This window comes from Gopherus evgoodei, chromosome 3, assembly GCF_007399415.2.
Source record: "Gopherus evgoodei ecotype Sinaloan lineage chromosome 3, rGopEvg1_v1.p, whole genome shotgun sequence".
Taxonomy (NCBI): Eukaryota; Metazoa; Chordata; order Testudines; family Testudinidae; genus Gopherus; species Gopherus evgoodei.
In genome coordinates this window covers 146,676,719-146,700,281 of record NC_044324.1, presented here as the reverse complement: position 1 = coordinate 146,700,281, position 23,563 = coordinate 146,676,719, and the positions used below count along the sequence as shown (strand labels likewise).

Below are 23,563 nucleotides of genomic sequence, written 5' to 3'. Positions count from 1 at the left end.
AGATATCATATTGGCAATTTTATAAAGTAGGCATTTGATATGGATTAAAACAATACGCCTTAAGGAGATGACCAGCCTCAACAATGCACTGCAGTGCTGGGTCTAGAGAACAAATCTTACTTTGTATCACCATGGAGCCAGCTCTCAGTGCAAGAGATGATTCCAACTGATAAACCAGTGAGTTCCTATAGAATAATTTTTTAATTCTCCATTTCATCCATATATTGGTCACACCCTGATCATGTGGACTGTTACTTCCAAGGGGAAGTTGCCTGATGTCCAACTCATGAACTAGCCTGCAAAGGATACTGGCAAGACAAAAACCTCAAGCACTGCTTCACTTGCTGACATACTTTGAGCTCTCCCCAGCTTGGCAACGAACTCAACTCAGCCTAGAAGCCAGGGGGTATCCCTGACTACAGGTTTCCTCCTCTTGATGACAGTGTCATGAGGAGTACTACCAGGCAGGCCTCGTCTGTAGGAATTAGCTTTTAAAAAGCAGGAAGAGGCTTTTTGATGACATTCTTAAGAGTTAAAAGCTAAGCAAAGGGACCTGAATGGGTGTTCTGCATATGCACCCTTTGCTAAGGACCAGCTCAAGACTTAGGCAACAGTTCATTCCCACTAAGCTCTCAAAATAGGCTTCAGTGGGATTCCACTGGTGCACAGGCCTTGATCTAGCCCCATGCACAGGGTGACTTTTACCCACAGTGAACTTGCAGGATCAGGCCACTTCTTATTAAACATATAGCACTACAGGAAGGGGTAGAAAACCGTGATCCAGAACTGAGGGGAGAAAACCGAGATCCAGAACTTACAACCACCACACTCTTGGATGCATCCAGGACATGAATGACCGGTGCGCTGTACCGTGGGGCAATTTTCACAGCTGTATGTGTTCTGAAATGGGAAAACAGAACAAAAGTAAGTGTTGCCAAAGTACAAGGCTTTTCAGAACCATGATGCACTGAGACACTGTCAAACTTGTGCTTTTTATGAAGATTTTAAAAAGCCAAGATTTCTTTTGGCAGACAACGAAATCCTAAACTTACAACTAGAACAGAAGATGACATTAATCCATTTATCTGCGGTAAATTGATCAATAAACACAGATATAATTTATATGTACAGTGGCTCCTTCCAAGGGTATCAAAATTCTTTACAAATATTGGGCCAAATTCTATGCCAGCTTACCCTACATGAAACCTCACTGACTTTTAAAAGGTTGTAACAAGAACAGAATTGTGCTAATCAATTAATCGAACCTCATAATACCCCATAAGGTTGATGTTCAAGGCTAAACCCACCAGAAAAAAATTTATAGTTCCTTCTGTACATCTTACAAGTACTTCTGTTTAAGTAGGCCTCTTGTCTTTTAACAGAGTTCCACTAACACAGACAACTGATGTACTGAGATTGACAGTACATAAGGCGTTCTACTGTAGTTGCATATAACAAACCCACAGCCTTTAGAACCAAAAGTGCAAGCACCCGCTCACTTGAACTGAAGGAGGAACTTTGTAAGTTGCAAGGTCCCTGATAGGATCAGTCACTAGAAGGAGATACGGTCTCTCTCTCTCTCTCTCTCACACCCGCCCCCCACAAAATTCAGCACAGCATTTAAGTCCATCGCTACTCAGCAAAGCGCTGGAGCACACATCTGAGTCCCACTGATCTTGGGCATGCACTAAAGCACTTTGCTGAATAGGGATGGAGTGCCAGATCACACCCTAGCCCAGTGTATTCTATGTAGTTGGTCCTTTCAGCAACTCATCCTGACAAATGGTGTTAAAACATGTTGACTCCACTAGCAAGCAATGTCTTGCTTGCTCATTTTGCTACCTTATCAAATCTCACTACAACTTGATAAGGTAGTTACCTTTTCTGTAACTGGCGTTCTTTGAGATGTGTTGCTCATATCCCTTCCACAGCAGGTGTGCGTGCTCGCCACGTGCGCCGGTAAAGGAAGTCTTTTCCCCAGCAGTACCCGTAGAGGAGTGCCCCAGTAACCCCTGGAGTGGCGCAGCTATGGTACGGTATAAGGGGCGCTGCATGCTCCCCCCACCCACAGTTCCTTCTTGCCAGACAACTCTGATAGTGGGGAAGGACGGCGGGATGTGGAATGGACATGAGCAACACATCTTGAAGAACACTGATTACGGAAAAGGTAACTGTCTTTTCTTTTTTGAGTGATTGCTCATGTGCATTCCACCATAGGTGATTCCAAGCTGTATCAGTTGGAGGTGGGTAGGAGTTCATAGACACTCCGGACGGAGTACAGCCCTGCCGAACCCGGCGTCCTCGTTGGTCTGGGAGATGATCGCATAATGTGAGGTGAATGTGTGAACCAATGACCACATAGCAGCCCTACAGATGTCCTGGATGGGGACCATGGGCCAGAAATGCAGCTGACGAGGCTTGCACCCTAGTCAAGTGTGCCCTTACAATCGGCGACAGGGGGACTCCTGCCAGGTCGTAATAGGTATGAATACATGAGGTGATCCAGTTGGAGAGCTGCTGAGTGGAGATGGGCCGACCTCTCATGTGTTCGGCCGAGGTGATGAACAGCTGCGAAGACTTCCTGAACAGTTTTGTACATTCCAAGTAAAAAGCCAGAGCCCATCTCACATCCAGCATGTGGAGGCAGCGCTCCTCACTGGATGTGTGGGGTTTGGGACAGAGCACTGGCAGGAAGATGTCCTGACCCATGTGGTAGGTGAAGACTGTCTTGGGGAGGAACAAAGAATGTGGGCAGAGCTGGACCTTATCCTTCAGGAACAATATGTATAGGAGCTCAGAGGTCAGGGCCTGGAGCTCCAAGACCCATCTAGTGGATGTGATCGCTACCAGGAAGGCTACCTTCCACGAGAGGTGCGAACAGGAGCATGTAGCCAGCGGTTCAAATGGGGGACCAGTCAACCTGGTCGGCATCAAGTTCAGGTCCCACTGTGGGACTGGGGACCTATCATACAGGAAGAGGAGATCCAAACCCTTAAGGAATCGTCCGGTCATGGCACGGAAGAACACCATGTGGCCCTGTACCGGCGGGTGGAAGGCTGATATTGCCTCCAAGTGCACCTTGACGGACAAAGGCGCTAAAGTGAAGGAGCTAGTCTAACATAAGCTGAATTGGAGCGGCTACAGGCAAAACACCCCGATCGGTTGCCCACCAGGAAAACTGAGACCACTTCACCAGGTAAGCCAGACATGTGGAGAGCTGTCTGCTTTTGAGAAGGATCCGCCGAATCCCTTCCAAACAAGTCATCTTCTCCCAGCCTAACCATTGAGCAGCCACGCCGTGAGGTGGAGTACCGCTTGGTAGGGGTTGGGGACAGCCCTGGTCCTGGATTAGCAGGTCCGGGCGGGATGGCAACGGCCATGGCGGGGCGACAGTCAGGCTCATGAGAGTCCTGTACCAATGTTGCCTGGACTATACGAGGGCGATCAGGAGGACTCGGGCCCTGTCCATTTTTATCTTTTCTAAGACCTTGCCGATCAGCGGGATCGGGGGAAAGGCATAGAAGAGCGGGCCTCACCAGGACAGGAGGAAGGTGTCGGAGATGGCACCTACGCCCAACCCCCTCCAGAGCAGAAGTGGGGATGCTGGCGGTTCTGCCGAGTCGCGAAGAGGTCTACCTGGCGAATGCCCCAAATTTGGAAAAATCCTGTGCACCACCTCTGGGTGGAGTGACCACTCGTGCTGAGAGGAGAAGTCTCGGCTCAGGCAATCTGCCCAAGAATTCTGGGCACCCAGTAACTGGTGGACTTCCAGGCAAATATTGTGGGCTATGAAGAAGTCCTACAGCCTGGGGGCTTCCTGGCAGAGGAACGGGTCCCGCCTTGCCTGTTGATGTAAAACAGCAAGGCTGTGTTGTCCGTGAGAACCTTGACCACTCTGCCCCACAGGTGCGAGCGGAAGGCCGTGCATGCCAGACGGACTGCCCTCAGCTCCTCGACATTTATATATAGGGCAAGGTCTTGAGCGGACCACAGACCTTGGGTCTGAACACTCCCCACTCCAGGTCCGATGCGACGGACACCAGCTCCACAGACAGGGGTCGGCCCCAGAACAGGACCCTTTGGAGCATGTTCCCTGGGAGGAATCACCATTGCAAAGAGGCGATTACACTGCTCTACAGCCAAAATGCTTCTGAAATAAATGTAGTCCAACTTTACTAATTCTGGGTCACTGAGAACGAAAATGATGCTTAAAATTGTTGATTGGCTCTAGTTTTCAAGATATGCTATTGGGTCAGTATATACAACCCTTGACTTGGGAATGGCGGAGGATAAGTGAGTTATAAAGGGAAGGGATCTCAATTTAAACCGGAGATGACTAAAATACATCTTTGACTGGATCTATGAAGAATGGCTCTAGTTTTCAAGATATGCTATTGGGTCAGTATATACAACCCTTGACTTGGGAATGGCGGAGGATAAGTGAGTTATAAAGGGAAGGGATCTCAATTTAAACCGGAGATGACTAAAATACATCTTTGACTGGATCTATGAAGAAATCTACGACTGGGTTTGGACAGTACTTGCTTTTTAGGCAAAACAATGAATGATGCAATCTGAAGCTGGTATTGCATCATACATGATATGAATTGCATCATGTTATTCCTAGAAGTCATGGATGATGCAATCGTAACGAAGCTTACATCACTCAGCTGAAGAAATTGCCCTATATCAGCTCTTGAAATCATACAGTGTCGTGCTCTCTTATTTGTCAGTGTTTGATTTTGCAAAGGGACACATTTCTGTTTAGCCAAAGTGAGCAGAGATGCCTCGCACTTGTGTGAACAGTGCAGATAACTTCTGCTATGTTTGTGGTGAAGTGACTTTTGCATCACAAAAGCGCAGTATAATCACTATGTTTAAGAAAGCCTATCACCTTTCTTTTGGCTGCAAAATTGGAGATCAGGACAAGAGGTGGGCCCCACACATATGCTGCAACACTTGTGCAACAAATCTTCGCCAGTGGTTGAACAGGAAAAGGAAATCTATGTCTTTTGCAGTGCCAATGATTTGGAGAGAGCCAACAGATCATACCAGCAATTGTTACTTCTGCATGGTGCCTCCAGTTGGGAAAGGTGTGTCAAAGAAGAAAAAGTGGACTGTGCATTATCCAAACATTCCATTAGCTACACCCCCAGTACCCCACGGAGAAGGACTGCCGGTTCCTGATGCACCAGAATCATTCTCACTTGAGTCAGACGAGGAACAGGAAGAGGATGAAACTTCTGGTCCTGAACCATCAATGTCACAGGACCCATATTTTCTCCCATCCTCCTCCTCTGAACCACACCTCCTAACACAAGGTGAACTGAATGCCCTTGTCAGGGATTTGGAACTACCCAAGAGTAAGGCAGAGCTGTTGGGCTCCAGACTACAGCAGTGGAATCTCCTGGCAGGCTATCAGGGCAAATGGAGCCCATCAATGCTTGCAGACTATTGCTGGACGGTGACAAGAGATGCTCCATTTAATGAATACAAGAGACAAGCCAAGAAGCGCCGCGTAGACACTGAATAGGACTAAACTATGTACATAATAGTTTTTTGCCTTTTGTTTCATAATAAATTTTATTTACAGAACCCTTTTGCTGATTTTTAAAGTAAATGTTACATAAACAGGACAGGTGAAATATTATCATGTAAAGCAACCATAAACACATGAAAAGACCTAGGTTTACAATTTATGATTAAAACTCTACTATCTACACAATATACATAGATATAAAATGTAAAATCTTAAATATCTTAGAAACAGTAGCCAACTGGTTGTTTTAATTGTCATATTTGAACTCAGCACATCAAAATACATAATAAAAAGCACATTTTCTCTCTGAAGCAGACGACTTCTCAAAAATTGTAGACCAGTGTTACCGGTTCAGGGATAGAGAGGACTTTGTCCATCCTGCCTCTGGCCTGGGAGAACACTGAGGCCAACCAGAGCTGGAGGGGCCGCATCCTGAGTCTGGCGTGGCAAATCACATACGTGCACGCTGACATATGACCCAGGAGCTGGAGGCACACTCTGGCTGTGGTCACGGGAAACCTTGTGACTGTGCTGATGAACTCCCTTCTGGTTTCGAACCTGTCTGGAGGGACGCTCTGGCCTACGTGGCATCCTGGACCGCCCCAATGAACTATATGCACTGTACTGGGACTAACATGGACTTGGTGTCATTTACCAACAGGCCCAGAGTGGCACATGTGGACAGGAGTGTCATGTGATCCTGCACCTGCGACCTGGAGCTGCCCTTGAGCAGCCAGTCATCCAGATAGAGGAAGATCTGGACCCCCCCCCTCAACACCTGAGATAGGCTGCTACCACAGACATACACTTTGTGAATACCCTGGGAGCAGTGGACAGGCCAAACAGGAGGGCTGTAAGTGATAGTGAGAGGGGTCCCTGAAGAGGGACAGGGATGGAAGGTGGGTGGGAGGGGTAGAGGTAAACTGGAAGGTGTAGGCCTGGGAGACGGTGGTGAGGACCCATCGGTCCGAGGTCAGCCACAACCACTCCGGAAGAAAAACACACAATCGGTTGGAGAAGGAAAGCTTTATTGTGGGTGGATCCCTGGTATGAACTGGTAAGTAGCCCCTGGTCGTCCTGTCAAAAATGACGCTTCCCCGCCTGTTTACCCTTGGAGTATCCAGGTTGGGCACAGAACAGGATTGCCGTTGCGGGCGTTTTTTAATAGTCTCGACTTTTTAATAAGGATACTCATATCTAGAGTGGGTGGCCTGGGTGAGAGCCTGGTGAGGCTTAAATTTGATCCTGGCTGGGGTTGGGACATAGAGGCCAAAAGTCTTTAGTGTTGTGCAGGAATCCTTCAGGCCGTGCAACTTCACATCCGCCCGTTCCGCAAACAAGGCTTGCCATCAACGGAGGGTCCTGTAAAGATTTCTGTGCCTTGCTGGACAACCCAGACAGCAGAAGCCACGACACACTCATCCTGAACACCACGGAGGCCATAGACCTTGCAGCCGTATCGGCGGCATCCAAGGCAGCCCGGAAGGCCATCCTGGCCTCCTCCATCAGAGTCTTGAATTCTTTTTAGTCATGCTCTTGGAGGGAGTCCTCGAATTTGGGCAGAGAGCCCCACAAATTGAACTCGTATCTCCCCAGCAGGGCCTGGTGGTTTGCCACCCTTAGTTGGAAATTCGAGGACGAATAAATCTTTCTACTGAATAGATCCAGTCTCCTCGAGTCCTTATTCTTAGGAGTAAGGGCTGGTTGGCCCTGCCTCTCCCTGTGGTAAACCGACTCGACCACTAGGGAGCTGGGGGCAGGGTGGGTGTACAGATATTCATAACCCTTGGCAGGCATGAAGTACTTGCGTTCTGCCCTCTTAGAGATGGAGGGTAAGGAAGCCAGGGTTTGCCACAAGGAATTCAAAATTTTGGCCACCCCTTCATGGAGTGGGAGAGCCACCCCACTCAGTGCCGAAGCAGAGAGGATGTTGAAGAGGGAGTCTGAGGATTCCTCCACCATCTTGGCTTGAAGGTGGAGGCTTGATGCCACCCTTTTCAATAGTTCCTGGTGGGCTTTAGAGTCCTCCTGCGGGACAGGCGGAGGAGGGGCCATAATCGCATCATCCGAGAGGGAGAGGATGAGGGTGAGGGTGCGGTACTCTGAGTCCACACCGGTGCCACAGGTCCCACCACTTGGTCCCCCCCCAGGCATGGAACCAGGGATGAAGCCTCCACCGGCTCCTTCCTGGGAAGATGGGAAAGGGAGGCCGATGGTCTCTCCGAGGCTCTGGCCACCAAGCAAGCCACCACTGAGGGCTGCGTCGGGGCCATGGTGCCCACTGGTACCATGGTGCCAGCCAAGGAGCCCGATGCCACTGCACCTGTTTTGGCACCGGCGGAGCAGGCTATTGAGCCTGACTAGCCTGGCCCATCGACTAATGACTGCGAAGGGAGGCTGGGCCGGTATATGATCTGCGGCTATCCCGGGACCAGGACCAGGATGAGTGGTGGCGTCGGGAGCGGTGCTACCATGATTCCGTGACCCTGGTGTGGAGGAACAGGAGTACTGCCGATAGCAGCAGCTCCGCAACTGGCTCCAACGGGCAGATCTGTGACAGCAAGGTGCCAGCAATCGTCTGGGGCTGCTGAAGCGGTGCCTCTGCAGGGACCTCGAGTGAGACCAAGAATGGGAATGGAATCGATGCCCGTCCCATGAAGGGCTATGATAGGCTCTCAGAGACAAGGGCCTCCGGTCCTGTCTGTCCTGGTCTCGACGGGGCATGCTCTCCTCACGAGGTCTATGGTCCCTCGAGGCAGATCGGTGCCTGGAACCCCTCCAGTCAGTACCCAGCCAGACAATCTGGTGGGGGTTGATGGGGACTGGCGCAGACTGCGCACGGGGCGGTTGCTGAGCGGTGAACGGTGTTGGGAACCTTCCCTAGACTGTAAACAGTACCGTCCAGGCAGTGACTGCAGGGATCCGAGTGGCAGCTTTCCTCTGGACCAAGGAGCCGATGGCAGCAGTGCCCCCAGTACCAGCAGAGATATAACATCCCGGGCCGTCTGCAGGGCCTCCAGTGTGGAGGGTACCTGAACGTATATCATATCATATCATATATATCTGCTTAAGGTCCAAACCTCTTCTAACCTTCATTTTAATATGCAAAGGTGGGAAAAAACCTGAATGGACAGATACATGGCACAGTTATACAGTGGAGTGCATCTTTTTGATATTTTTAAAATTATCTTTCATGAAATCATCATCAAGTGTAATACATTGCCATTATGTTTATGCCTGAAATTACTAAGAGACATTTTAAGTAATAATGGAAGTATGTGCTTCTCAAAATAAAGACACCCAACTATGTACATCCTGTTTGTGGATTTGTGCATCTCCTTCTCCCCCTCAGCCAAATTTATTTTCCCCATATCCAAGCAATGATGGTGTTTGTAATATTGACATTCATCTATGGAAAGGAAATAGAATGGGTGCAACTTGGACTACACAGGCTGAGTGCAGATGGCTCTTCATAAACAGCCTTTGAAGTATATTTGTCTAAATGTAAAAGAAAATGTGTTATTTTACTTTTAAGAGTAATAAAGAAAATGCCTCATTCTCCAAATTCTGCGATGAAGCAAGTGTCTTTGATTTAAAAGTCCAAATACATTTTACATGCGTTGCAATCTGTGTCTGTGCACCTGTATATATGCATATACACAAAACTACACTGTATAACAGTGATTCTCAAACTTTTGTATTGGTGACACACAGCAAGACTCTGAGTGTGACCCCCCCCTTACAAATTAAAAAACACATTTTTTTTATATTTAACACTATTATAAATGCTAGAGGCAAAGCAGAGTTTGGGGGGTGGAGGCTGACAGTTCACGTCACATAATAACCTTGCGGCCCCCTAAGGGGTCACAACCCCCAGTTTGAGAACTCCTACTGTATAATAAAATGCACATATGTAAATTATTACTCTCCAAAATATGACATGAAGTTTATATGCTTGTAGTTTACTTTGTCTTCATATAAATGAACTGTGCAAGTCTGTTTCAAAATGACTAAGCACTGGGACCCACAAATGACTAACCTTTAGGGTTGGAGGCAGGTAGCCCTTCACTAATTAGGACAAAATTGCTTTGCTGAAAGTATCAATATTTGAAATCTCAACATTATAGGGAATGAATGAGACCCATGCAAGTAAAAAAGGTTATTTCATAGGTTTAAAGGTTATTTTAAAGTTTACATCACAATGCAGGGTGGATTGCTGTGACAGTAGAGGCCTTCTTAATCTAGTCAGTCCCTGTAATGTTACTGGACCATGTTGTCAAGGCGAGCTGGTCCAGGATTCAGGGAACCACAGAGCACTGATCAGAATATGCACAAGCTGTTGGTAAAGAAGAAACGATGCTAACACTTTGACAGGGTCAAGAACTGACTTCTGCAACCCCCGGAGTTGTCACTGCTTAAATATGTTCAGAAGGTTCATATTAGATGTCAACTAACTGTCAATATTATTCTTTAGAAAATCATAACAGTAACACTATTTCATTTTAATGTATGCGAGAATGAGATCACAGTCCCAAAACTGAGACTACCAAATTTGATATTTAGCGGCATGTGGGCAAGTGGCCAGAATGTGTCTCCCTCAGCCTGCTTCAACAGGACCCTGGGTTCAGTCGTCAAGATGCTGCACACTCTGATCCTGATCCAGCAAAACACTTAAACATATGCTTAAATTTTAAGCATGTCAATAGGCCCACTGAAGTCAATGGAATCATCATATGCTTAAAGTCCAGCTAAAGGCAAATCTGCATGGTGATCAATCTACAAAGGGACGTAGCATCCTTAGGACATGCCATGACGATGATGATGATGGCATAATCATTGTACAATTAATGTTAAGTACACTCAGAAGTGCTTTGCAGGATCAGAGCCAAATTTCTCAGCCTCTTGCATGACAGTGTTGAAAATGTGAGGATCTGATCCACGCTGATAAAAGTGTTTTGGGAGCCTCGAGATGAAAATTATAATAGCAGCAGTACATGACAGGGAGAAGAGTTACCTTTCTATGTATTGTAAAAAAACAACCACCACCACCACCACAAAACCCCCAAAAACCTTATATTTGCACTCCTCTCCCTCAAAATATCTTTCTTACTTAGATGTAGTTGCTCCTCCAATCAACAAAGGAATCTTGATCTCTAGTCTCTCCATTTCCTTGGCAACAAAAATCATTTCATCCAAAGAAGGCGTGATAAGACCAGACAGGCCAATTATATCTATTACAGATTAAACAAAGATGGGTAAAAAAAAAAAAAAAAAAAAAAGATTTCTACTTAGGAAAGAAGTGTTACATAATACAATTTTTCATCTGTAGTTAAACTTTATAAAATCAGCTTTGTGCTTCAGATACCAAAGAGAGGAAGTGTTATTAATAAAAGATAGTATTTAAGAGGCACCGATGGTAGTTTTGACCTAACTGGAAGAGACAAAATTTTCATAAGAGACAAATGTTTTTGGATGCCCAACTTGGGACACCTTGGGCCTTATACTGAGCATGTGCAGCTCCTACTGACTCCAGCTGGAGTTGGGAGGAGCCCGTGGCACCTCCCAACCCACCTTGAGGCCTAAGGTGCCCCATGTTAGGCATCCAAAATGGAAGAACCAGATGGCAGAAACCACTTAAAATTTTGGTGAAGGTACCACAGTCTCAAAATTTAATTAAGGCTGTGATGGAGTGTGTACCATGCACACACTCTGAAAGAGTTAATGTGGGCCTAAGAGGCCAGTTATGCTACCTGGCTGCACCTGGAGTGCGGAGCAGGCTCAGTTAAAGAGGAGTCCCAACTGAGAGGGTATAGTTTAAAGGCAGAACATCTGGAGCAGAAAGGCGCTGCAGGGAGGAGAGGAAGGAACTCTTTGGGACTAGAGTGGTTGTGAGGAGAGAGACCAAGGGGAGATTTGACTCTGGGATCGTTTGTCAAGAGGCCAGGAGACACATGGAGCAGCTACCAGGGCAAAGTAGGCTCCACTGGTGAGCCCTGATAAAAGTGTAGAATCTGTACTTCCAGGGAAAAAGCCCTGGAAAGTGCTCAGCTGAGGAACATAACAGAGCACCAGAGAGGGATGAATGAACAACCCCAAAGAAGGCAGAAGCTGGGCTCTCTTTTTTATTTTTACTTTGGAATTTGATTGCGGGATTCCAGGGGAGAGTTCTGCAAATCCTTGACCCTTAGAGAAGAGTGTGGGAATAAAGCCTTTTAAAAGGCTATGGCTGGAAGAAGCCCAGAGAGGTAGCAGGACTGGATTTAAATAGACAGACCTTACCTGCTCACTTCAAGGCCCTGGGCTGAAACCCAGATGAGTGGGAGGGCCTAGGTTCCCCTACTAGACACTGGAGAAGGTACAGCGAAACCCCTGAGAGGAAGGTGTGAGGACCAGAGGGCCCAGAGTTGGGACTGAGGACCTGATACAAGGTTTTGGACATTGGTTTGCTGGACTTCTTGTTACCATGGAAGAGGTGGACCTAAATCATGACCTGGGTGGAGGGCTCAGTTCCAGGAAAAAGAGACCACCACCAAATCTAAGTGACCATTGGCCAGGGGCTTTAGAGGTGAGAGAAACTGCTACACCATGCTCAGCTATGAGAGGACACACTGGTGGTGAGTGTGCCCTTTCACAAAGGCATAAAGAGTTGTATTATTATACACACAGCCCTTGGGGACCCTCATCTACCATATTGGTGCTTTCAAACCTCCCACCATCTGTAATCCTGCATACTTCACATCCTCCAAGCCACAACACATAATTTGATAGCAACTGGGACTTGGTCCAGACAAGAAGTTCTCAATTGTCCTAGAAAGATGAATTCTGGTCTTAACATACACTGGTTTACAAGCTCAGAATGGTTCTAGAGGCCAAGAGTTCTATTCCTAGCTCTTTTTCTGACTTGTGACACTTTGGACAAATCACTTAAACCTCTCCAAGCCTCAGTTTATTCATCTGTCAAACAGGTATAAGAGGATTTACGATTTTACACAGGTATTATTTTGCCAAGTGTTTTGAAATCCCTGGATAAAAGGTGTCAAGTAATTACCAAATACAAGTAGCAATAACAATAAAAAAAGATAAACACTTAAATTCTGACTTATCTATGGTAAAGTCTTTGCACTGCCATGCAGTTCATAAGTTTCGCAAACTTTCAAAGTATGCCTCACCAGCAATATAATTCAAATGTGTTTAAAATCAAATAGCTGAAAAGTAAAAACGAAATCTCTGTACCTGCTTTATTTTCAATAGCAGCTCTCAATATCTTATCACACGGAGTCATAACTCCTAAATCGATAACTCTGTGAAAAGAAATGTAATGGTACAAGACTTCTTAAAGTTAACCCAAACCCCCCCGCCCCAAACAGTTACTCACCTTTTTGTAACTCCTTGAAGGGGAAACCCCTTCAAGGGATAACTATACTTATCTTTAGTGTTAAGTATAATGCTAACTAACAATAGAGTAACTATACACAGTAGATAAGTAGAGCAGCTAGGGACAAGTGGAGCAGTAGCGAGCAAAAGACCACTGTTCCAACAGCGGTCACTGGCGGTAAGAAGGAACTGAAGGGGGGTTGGGCTGGCAGGGTCATATACAGAGCACGTATCGGCATCACTCCAGGGGGCTCCACAGCCAGGCCGATGGGCAGCTGCTAGGGAAAAAGTTCTGACATCCGTGTATGCGGAATGCGCACACACTTAACTGGAATAGATATGAGCAAGCACTCGAAGAACAGGGCATTTTTTAATGAAGGTCAAAATACTTCATTATAAACCACTGGCCCAGTACTGCAGCATTCTATCATAGAGGAAGGAAACAGAAATCTGAAAGCAAAGGAGTGGATCCCTTTTTGCAGGTTTATTATTTTTGGAAATACTTGTGACCCTGGAGGACTTTCAACTCCTGAAGGGATTTTAGATGATAAAGTATCAGGGAGAGGAGGGGACTGAGAAACTGCACAGTACGACTTTTCAAAAAATGTCCATGGTATTTTTATTTATGTATTAAACAGGGATGGAGCGGGAATAGATGTGAATAAAACTAAACAAGTAGTATGGAAAGCAGTGATGTTTTCATATAACTATTTTGGTGGCTAATGTATTTTAAACTATGATTTTGATAGTATTTAACTTCACTCATTCTTCCATTTTTCTGTTTAATTTTGTTCAAATACTAATGTGGTGAAGTAAGTAAGCAAGCAATAAGTTACTGATGGTAAAACATTAAGGTGATAAATTTAAGTGGGAAGGGGGTGCAAAGAAAGGCACAGAATAAAAAAACAAATACAAAAAACTAACATCAGGGTTCAAAAAATCCACTTCCTTTGGGCAATTGAGACAACTTGTACCACAAACTTATGTAGAACTTATGCTTTCCTTTACAAGAAAACTAACTTTCTATTCCTTATGACTGTGCAATAACTTTCCAAACACACTTACAATGAAACAATAGTGTCACCTTTCTAAATCTGCAAAGGTAGCTCAAGTGCCTCTGCTACTGCTCATAACTGTGCAAAGCAGCAGTGGAGCAAAGCTGACAAGCTTCTGGTCAGTTCCACAAGCTGCTATGCACAACCAGGTGGGCAGCAGCAAAACCAACAAGAATCATGTCAGTTCCATGCTGCTCTAGCAGACAATGGAGTTATTCATGAGGAAAAGAAGCCAAATAGAGGGTCAGGGAGGAGCCAAGTATGCAAGTACTCAGCTTGCTGCTAACCTCTATACCCTTTGCAACAGCCAAAATGTTCTGGAAAGGGACAAAAAAAAAATTATGAAAGTTTAATCTTCTTTCCAGCAGCTAGAAAAGGGAAGAACTTCAGATTTATAAGATGCCTATTAGCCAGAGGCGGATATAAAATAGAGGCCCCAAGTGGAATCCTGGGAGAGTACCCTGGCTTAAACCCTTGCCTTTCCCTCTTCCCAGCAGCTGATGGCAGGAAACTGAGTTTTTCCTGTGCGTACTTCCCCTGGATTTTGATGGTGGGGTCTCAGTGCTTAGGTGAGCCTCTCAGCTTAAATTTTTTGAAAAAAAAAAAAATAAAAAAAAATTTAAAACCTTCACAAAATCTTTCAAGTTTTAAGGGTTTTCAACTGTGAAGAAAAGTTGAAAAAAAAGGACCTTAAAAGGTTCAAAAGCAAGATGGCACATAAAAGTAACCCAACGTTTATTTTTCTTCTAAAATCTTGTGGGTTTCGTTGTTGCTGTTGTTAACTCATAGGACTAGGAATCCTGCCCCTTGCTTTTTGCCCTACTATAGTTTCTTCTAACACAACAAATTTTAGTATTAAATATTTAATTGTAATTTAGAAGAGACTATTATACCATAAAGAAAACAAGGACATAAACAGCTAAGCTCATTACCTGAAATTGTTGCAGCCTAGTACCACTCCCACGATATTCTTGCCAATATCATGTACGTCTCCTTTTACAGTAGCTAGCACAATTGTGCCATGGTAAGGGTCCTGCAAGATGAACAAACATCTCAGTATTTATAATGGTAAGGAAGGCTCTATTTGTTTGTAAAGCACCTAGCATAATGGGGTCCTAGTCCACGAGTGGGGCTCCTAGGTGCTACTGCAACATAAATCAATATTAATGATAATTATTAACTGAAAAGTAACTGATTTCTGAGATTGATTTAACTGGTCAGTTGTTTTAGAGCTGAACCCTATTCCATTCAGCATTACATAGACTTGAACTTGTGTAGTACCTCTCCTCTAAAAAAATAACAATTGCTCTAATATTATAGTTTAATTAGATAAAATAATTAGAACAATGGAGCACGACTGCTCAGAACCAAGTGCATGTTTGGGCCTCAAGGATAATTTTGATCTATTTTGATTGTTGTATTGAAAGGGAAGTAAATTACAGATGGAAAGCGATTGAGGAGTAAAGTTTCACACACACCAAAAAGAGAGTTAGAATCTTCTACAAATCAATAATAACGGACCAGATTCTCTAGTCCAATCTGGCTATTTTATATGACACAAACTGGCCAGATTCTAGACATCAACGGCCAGCAGAGAATTCCCCTTGATGATCAGAACCTACCAAGGGTGTAAACCTGGATGAACGCGCTCCTGCACCAGATGCACCCCCAATGCTGGCACAGAGGGCACTGCCATTGGTGTGGCAAAAGCAGAGTTCCCCTATAGTGATCCTCCCTCAAGAACCTTATGTCAGTGGCATACTTTAGAGCAGTCCATAGGCTGCTATGATCCCATGTCTGGGCTGGTGCAGGACAGGGAGCAGTCATAGGCTTCATGATGGCTCCCCCACATTCCCTGCATCAAGCAGAGCCCAGGCAGAGGGAAGAATGTTCATATTAAAATATAACTAGAAATATACATTTTGAGTATCTTATCTCTATACAGATCCAGGAACAGACACCAGAATTTCTTGGGGGCCCCAGTGCCTTTCCTGTGCCTGCTAGAACACTTTCCATTATACATCTCCGTAAATTTCAGCATGCCTATTAATGAAGCATTCTTTCAGCAATCACTGCTGCTCTCAGTAATAACTCTTTTTGTGAGGTGCTTGCATCTCTGATCACCTACAAATCCGTAGCTCCTCAGAGATATTGCTGTTTACTGAAATTGGTAATCTAATATCTTAACAATACTTCTCTTTTAGGAGAGGGGCACTTGAGAACACCACATCTAATGATGGTTCACTAGGAAACATCTTAGGCCTGGTCTACACTAGTCTGTTATTTCAGAATTAGCCGAGTTAATTTGAAAAAAAAATTATTCCATCCATATGACCAAACCATTTTGTTCGATTTAAAAGGCTCTTTAATCCGAATTCTGTACTCAACTTTGACAAGTGCAGTAGAGCTTAAATCGAGATCGCAATCCCGGGTTAAAGATATTGTGGATGCAATTTGACATTATTGGTCTCCAGGAGCTATCCCAGAATGCTTCCTTGTGACTGCTCTGGACAACAGTCTCAACTCCAATGCTCTAGCCAGGTGGGCCGGAAAAGCCCCGGGAACTTTTGAATTTCGTTTCCTATTTGGTCACCATCAGCACATGTGACCATCAGCACAGTCCACCATCACAGGAGATCACACAGTCCCGGATCTGCAGGCGAGCTCCAGCATGGTCTGAACGGTAGGTACCGGGTCTCACCACATGTTGGGGAGACAAGTCTGTTATGGAAGAACTACGTTCCAAAAGAAGGAACACAAAAATATGTAGGCTAAAGTCTCCAGGGCCATGACGGAAAGAGGCTACTCCAGGGACACAGAGCAGTGTTGTATAAAAATCAAGGAGCTCAGGCAAGCGTACCAAAAAGCCAGGGAGGCGAATGGGCACTCTGGGTCACCTTCCCATACATTCTGCTTCTACCATGAGCTGTGTGCAATTATGGGGGGTGATGCCACCACTACCTCACCCCGGTCCGTGGACACCTGCAAGGGGGGAGTTGCACGGAGCGAGGAGGAAGAGTCATTGGAGGACGAAGAGGAGGAGGAGGACGACGACGACAGAGCACAGGCGGCAAGTGGGGAATCTGTTTTCCGCCCTAGCCAGGAATTATTCTTAATGCTGGAGCCAATAGCTTCCCCCCCACTCCCAAGACAGGCTCCTGGACCATGACCCTGGAGAAGGTACTTCTCGTGAGTGAAAGCTTGATCGGAGCCATGCAGTGGAGGGCAGGTGGGGGAAACCCAACTGCACTGGGCTGTTCGCGTTTAGTTTAAAGGGCTCATCCCTGCTCAGAGCCTCATCGGAGCCACGCAGTGGGTGCGGGGGTGGGGTGTTGTGTGAAGCGATCATCCCAGAGAGCCCGCAGACCCTCCTTTTATATGGCAAACCCATCAGGCATTACTTGCTATGGGAAAGGGGGCCCAGCAGTTTGAAAGCATTAAAATGAATGTAAGAAGCAGAACCCCATGTACCCCTAGGCTGCCTGCAACCTGAATTCTGTTGCCCGGACACATGTGATGGCTTACTTACACCAAAGTGTCCCCTTTGTTCTCTGAAATGTATCTTTTAAAATACTAACCTCCCTTTTTCTCCTCCCGCAGGCGCAAATGTTTCAACGCAGCCCCTATCTACTCCGTCCCAGAGGCTGGTCCAGATTAGAAGGCGGAAAAAACGAACTCGGGACAACATGTTTGCAGAGCTCATGCAGTCCTCCTGCACTGATAGGGCCCAGCTGAATGCATGGAGGTAAACAATTGCAGAGTCCCGTAAAGCATTACAGGAACACGAAGAGAGGATGGACACGCGTGATGAGAGCAGGCAGGACACTATGGTCATGCTCATGGGGGAGGAAACTCACGTGCTCCTCTGTATGGTGGATTTAATGCGAGAAAGGCAGCAATACCACAGACTGCCGCTGCAGCCCCTGTATAACCGCCCTCCCTCCTCCCCAAGTTCCACAGCCTCCTCATCCAAACACCCAAGAACACGAGAGGGGAGGCTACAGGGACCCGCACACTCAACCCCAGAGGATCGCCCAAGCAGTAGAAAGGTGGCATATGCGAACTGTTGATTTGGTTTCTGGACTTGTCCTTCTCTCTTCCTCCACCCCACTAACCAAATACCCCCTCCTCCCCCGGTCTAGATTTCTCTCAATGTGTTGTGCAACAAGTAATAAAGAACAGTTTTTAAACAATTTTGACTTTCTTTTCATATATATAGGGGCCAGATAACTTCAAGAGAAACAAACACCTGTCATACTGTACCCTGGCAAGTCATGAAACTGGCTTTCAAAGCTTCTCTGATGCGCAGTGCGCCCTGCTGCACTCTTCTAATTGCTTTGTTGTCTGGCTGCAAAATTGGCCGCCAGACGAGTTGCCTCAACCTCCCACCCCGCCATGAAAGTCTCCCTCTTACTCTCACAGATACTGTGGAGCACACAACAAGCAGCAATTACAACTGGAATATTGGTTGTGCTGAGATCTAACCGAGTCAGTAAACTGCGCCAGCGCGCTTTCAAATGTCCAGAAACATTCTACCACCATTCTGCACTTGCTCAGCCTATAATTGAACTGGTCCTTACTATGTCCAGGGTGCCTGTGCATGGCTTCATGAGCCACGGCATTAAGAGGTAGGCTGGGTTCCCGAGGATAACTATAGGCATTTCAACATCCCCAACAGTAATTTTCTGGTCTGGGAAGTAAGTCCCTCCTGCAGCTGTTCAAACAGACCAGAGTTCCTGAAGATGAGAGTGTCATGCACCTTTCCCGGCCATCCCACACTGATGTCGGTGAAATGCCCCTTGTGATCCACCAGTGCTTGCAGCACCATGGAAAAGTACCCCTTACGGTTTATGTACTGGCCGCCCTAGTGTGCCGGGCCCAAGATAGGGATATGCGTTCCGTCTATCGCCCTGCTGCAGTTAGGGAACCCCAGTGCATTGAAGCCATCCACGATGGTCTGCACATTTCCCAAAGTCACTACCCTTGATAGCAGCTGGTTGTCACTCACTTTTCAACTGTGAGGGCAGGAGACAGCAGGTCACAAAGTTCCATGAAAGTGGCCCTATGCACATGAAAGTTTCACAGCCACTGTGAATCATCCCAGACCTGCAACACTATGCGGTCCCACCAATCTGTGCTTGTTTCCTGAGCCCAGAATCGGCATTCCACAGCATGAACCTGGCCCAGTGTCACCATGATCTCCCAATTGCCACATGTCGTATTTCTAGGAACATCTGTATCCATGTCCTCATCAGTATAGTAATCACACTGTCATCGCTTCCTCGCCCGGTTTTGCAGATACTGCACAAACTGCTGGATAATGCCCTTGGTATTTACAATGGTCAAAACTGCAGCAGAGATCTGAGCAGGCTCCCTGATTGCCACGCTATGGCACCTGCATGTGTAATCCTGGAAAAAGGGCGCAAAATGTAGGAGACCTGTTTGGTTCAAGATGGCCGATAAAAGGCGGTAAACGGTTGTCTTCTGTAGCTTTCACAAAGTCCAGAAGCTCGCTAGAGCTGCAAGAGCAGGAGAGCAGAGTCTGCTCGGTAGCAGAAAAAAGGAGGAAAATGGTTAGATAAGAGTAGATAGAAAGATGAGAGAACATGCGAGGTGGATTCATAGTACCAGGAGACAGGCGGTGCACCATACTGCACCATCTGCTGGCAGCATGGCGTCTGCCGTAGCTGTCACAGAGGGAGGAGCGAGTGACAGCACACACCCAGAAACACCCGCGAGAATGTTTTTGCCCCATCATGCACTGTGAACTTAACCCACAATTCCAATGGGCGGCAGGAACTGCAGGATAGCTTCCCACAGCGTACCGCTCAGACATTTGATGCTAGCCTCGGTACTGTGGACATACTCCGCTGAATTCACGCACTTTAGCGGGGACACATAACACCAGATGTATAAAATCGCTTTCGAAAATTTGAATAGAATAAGTTCGAAGTAATTTCGTACTGTAGACGTACCCTTAGAGGAACTACAGTTATGAATTTTGTGGAGTGTATACTGTTGGAATACATTAAAATAAATTTAAAAATCTATTTAATCAGAGGGTGGGGGCGAGGGGAACTATTAAAAAAATATATGGAGATATACCTATCTCATAGAGCTGGAAGGGCCCTGAAAGGTCATCGAATCCAGCCCCCTGCCTTCACTAGCAGGACCAAGTACTGATTTTTGCACCAGATCCCTAAATGGCCCCCTCAAGGATTGAAGTCACAACCCTGGGTTTAGCAGGCCAATGCTCAAACCACTAACCTAGTATCCACAACAGACTTAAGGAAATAACGATGTTAAGGAGAAAGGAAAAAATAAAATGTATACTAGACAAGTACTTTATTTTAGATGTATTCTATTTAAATATGGCCATTTCGATTGCTGTAAATAAGGTGGAGCGCTCCAGTAATGGATACGGACACTAATTGCTCTTTTTATTCTGCTACTGGCTGTGGTTGCAGACCTTTTGTCCTCTCATGCAATAGGTAGGGCTTCACCATCCCTTCAGCTCAGTGACTGAAACGGTCCCGGAACTAACCATGAAAAAGTGAAAAAAGTCTGTCAAGTGGGCAAAGGTGCTTTCAGATGGAGGCTGCAAGGCATTCTACTGCTCAACAGCTATCTCCAGGAGCAATATTTCCAGGGGAAGGCTCTATAGCCCTCATCCAGAAGCAGCTGCAGGAGGGTCTGATCATTCTTTTCCCACCTTCCTCATCAGAGCAGCAATCTACATACTATCAGCTCCTGCTTATTTTTAAAATCTCTCAAACTTTGTTAGCCTCTCTCTTTGGTGACATAACAGAGTTCACCACATGCCACAGAAGCATCAAAGCTCATGTGGGGCCCAAACCAACACCCCTCTAAATCAACAGATTCTCACTGGCACTGGATCAGATACAGGCAGTCACCCTAACGAGGAATACTAGAGTGCACACAACTTAAAGGAGACAGGAGTTGGCTCAGGAACAGAGAGCAGCAGAAGGAAAGACTATGTTGCTGCTGGGAATGGAGAGGAAGGGAAGAAAAGTCTGTAAAATCATTCTCCGGCAGAAGAGCAAAAAATCCATAAGAGATGGCTAAGGGAGAAGAAAGAAAAAAGACATGCTCTCTCTCTCAGATTAGGTTATACAGAATTTTTCTATTCAAGTTCTTTTCAACATTTAAAAAAAATATTTAACCATTATTTCATGAAAGGCATAACCATGTAAAGAATCAATAGCAAATGGAAAATAAATTCTCTATCAAGAGGCCTTGATGTCTGCAGCACAAAACTATAAATCCATTGAAAAATATTTATCTAAGGCAGTGGTTCCCAAACTTTAACAACCTGTGAACCCCTTTCACTAAAATGTCAAGTCTCAAGAACCCCCTCCTAAAAATGAATATTTCCAGGGGTTTTCTTCTTTACCCAAGTATAAATTATAAAAGCAGTGATCTTGGAAATATAACATTTGTTTTTATGACATGCTTATTACACACTATTATTTATTATCATTACAGTATTTTTATTACATTATAAAAACAGCAACACTCCTGAGATCTCACTTTCGTAGCTTGTATCTCTTTGAATAAGCCTGTTATAAGACAAGGCTCCTATGTTTCATCAAGGAGTATCAGATGTGAAACAGCAGGAAGGTATTTAAGAAGCCAACTCAAAGAGTTCCTCCTACACAAAGATTCAGGCCTTGAGCGCTCCAGGCAAACAACGCACATTAGACTAGCTGCCTATTTAATTTTAAAAATAGCAAAAAATATCCATCTCCCTTTACATTTCTTATAAGGAGTCTTGAAGTTTGATAGAGATGCTGGCTTTGATCTGCTTAGCTCTTGGGAGTCCAGGGGCTCTGAGCTGCTGGTCTCACGCTGCCCGGGGTTGGTAGGGACAGCTCTATCCGCCATTAGGGATGATTTTCCCCGAGAACTCCCTGTAACATTTCGTGAACCCCCGTTTAGGAACCACTGATCTAAGGAAAAGCCCAAGAAAACTTACAAAATTTAGATTGACCATTTCTCTGTTTCTCTCCTTATTTTTTTTTAATTAATTCTTTTACATTATGCAGCTACAGAAATTTCCATTTGCCACATCTGCTGCTGACAAACTGCAGAAAACAGAGCTTGCTGCAGAATTTAGATATGACATCAGCATCTAGGGCCCTGATAATTGCTTAAGCCATATGGGATGTATCAGTTTCAAGTTTATCAGCATTTATTCCACAAATTGAGTTCAAACTAAAAAAATATACGACATTTCAGACCTAACCACAGAAGTTCTGGTGTTTGGCTTCAGGACACAGCTATGTGGAGCATGAGCGCGCCATGTGATTTGCACTCCTAGCCCTAATTCATACAAGATCCACTTGGAACCAGGCCTAGGTTCACACACCTCGGTGTGCCTGACCCAGATTTCAGGATTCTAAATCAAACAACTCATATAAATCAATAGCCCAGCTTCAGTGACTTCAGTGAAAGCTAGTTTTAAAGAGTTACAGCACAAGAGAGCACAACTTGCCTCTTCTTCGATGCTGCTGGATTTAGCTCTCTTTTCCTCTCTTTCCTTTTCCATGTAGGGAATGAGGTGGCCAACTGCCTTCTTCATAACTCGAGCAGACTTTATCACCTGAATTGACAAATGGAGGAAAAGAGTGTCAGACACAGAGAAACAACTATAGCCCTTCAAACAGCCTGTTTGTCTAACCATTACAGAAAACCTGCAAACCAAAATACACATTTGCATACACAGATCCCAATCTTGCAGTGAGCTCCATGCTGTCCAACCCTTGCTCCATGCGGAGCCCCACTGGCTTCATGGAGTTCACTGTAGGAGTTCACTGTAGGAGCAGGCCTGTGGGCCCAATCCTGACAGGTGCTTAGTAATCACCAAACATAAATAGGTCAATGTGAGTTGAGGGAGCTCAGCTCTTTTCAGGATCAGGCCCTTAAGTAAAGTCCACTAAAGATGAAATTACAATGCAATGGTCAAAGAGGTGCCCACCAAGCAGCATGGAAAAAAAGATTTGAAAAAAGATGGGGAATTGAAAAGCAAGGGCAGAAACAAAACAGAAAACCCAACAAAACCCCACCTACAAAGAAGGGTCATGTGCAATGAAAGAGAATAAAAAACAACATCTTAATAGGTACACCTATGTTTTTAGAATTCAAACATTCCATTTCCTTTGGAAAGGGAAGCTGGAATGGAACCATTTATGGACACTTATTATAAGCAACAACTGGAGAGAGGATACAGAGGCTAGGCTAAACGTATGGAAATACAAGAGACAGGGGTTATTCCCCTCTTTACCTGAGGTAGAAACATCTTTCCAGCACCAAAAAGATCGCCAACAACTTTCATGCCATTCATCAGGGGCCCTTCAATTATGTTCAGAGATCTGGGATATTTGTTATGGTTTAATCTTGCCTCATCTGTGTCCTCAATGATGTATTTTTCAATGCCCTGAAAAATTTTTACAAAGTTTTTATTTTTTATATTTTATATATATATACACACACACACACACACACATATATATATATACACACACACACACATATATATATACACACACACACACACAGTGTGTGTGTATGTTCT

At 45.3% G+C, this 23,563-nt stretch overlaps 1 protein-coding gene across 2 annotated transcripts in view; it reads right to left on the bottom strand.

The window, feature by feature from the left end:
* Positions 1-23,563, bottom strand: part of MTR (5-methyltetrahydrofolate-homocysteine methyltransferase) — an 82,267-nt gene that overhangs the window by 17,050 nt on the left and 41,654 nt on the right. For both annotated transcript variants that reach the window (XM_030556964.1, XM_030556965.1), the window contains 6 exons: positions 23,273-23,425; positions 22,484-22,591; positions 14,901-15,001; positions 12,773-12,840; positions 10,650-10,770; positions 819-900 (listed from right to left, as the gene is read on the bottom strand). In XM_030556964.1, the coding sequence (XP_030412824.1) occupies positions 819-900; positions 10,650-10,770; positions 12,773-12,840; positions 14,901-15,001; positions 22,484-22,591; positions 23,273-23,425 (633 nt within the window). The remainder of the gene's footprint in view (positions 1-818; positions 901-10,649; positions 10,771-12,772; positions 12,841-14,900; positions 15,002-22,483; positions 22,592-23,272; positions 23,426-23,563) is intronic.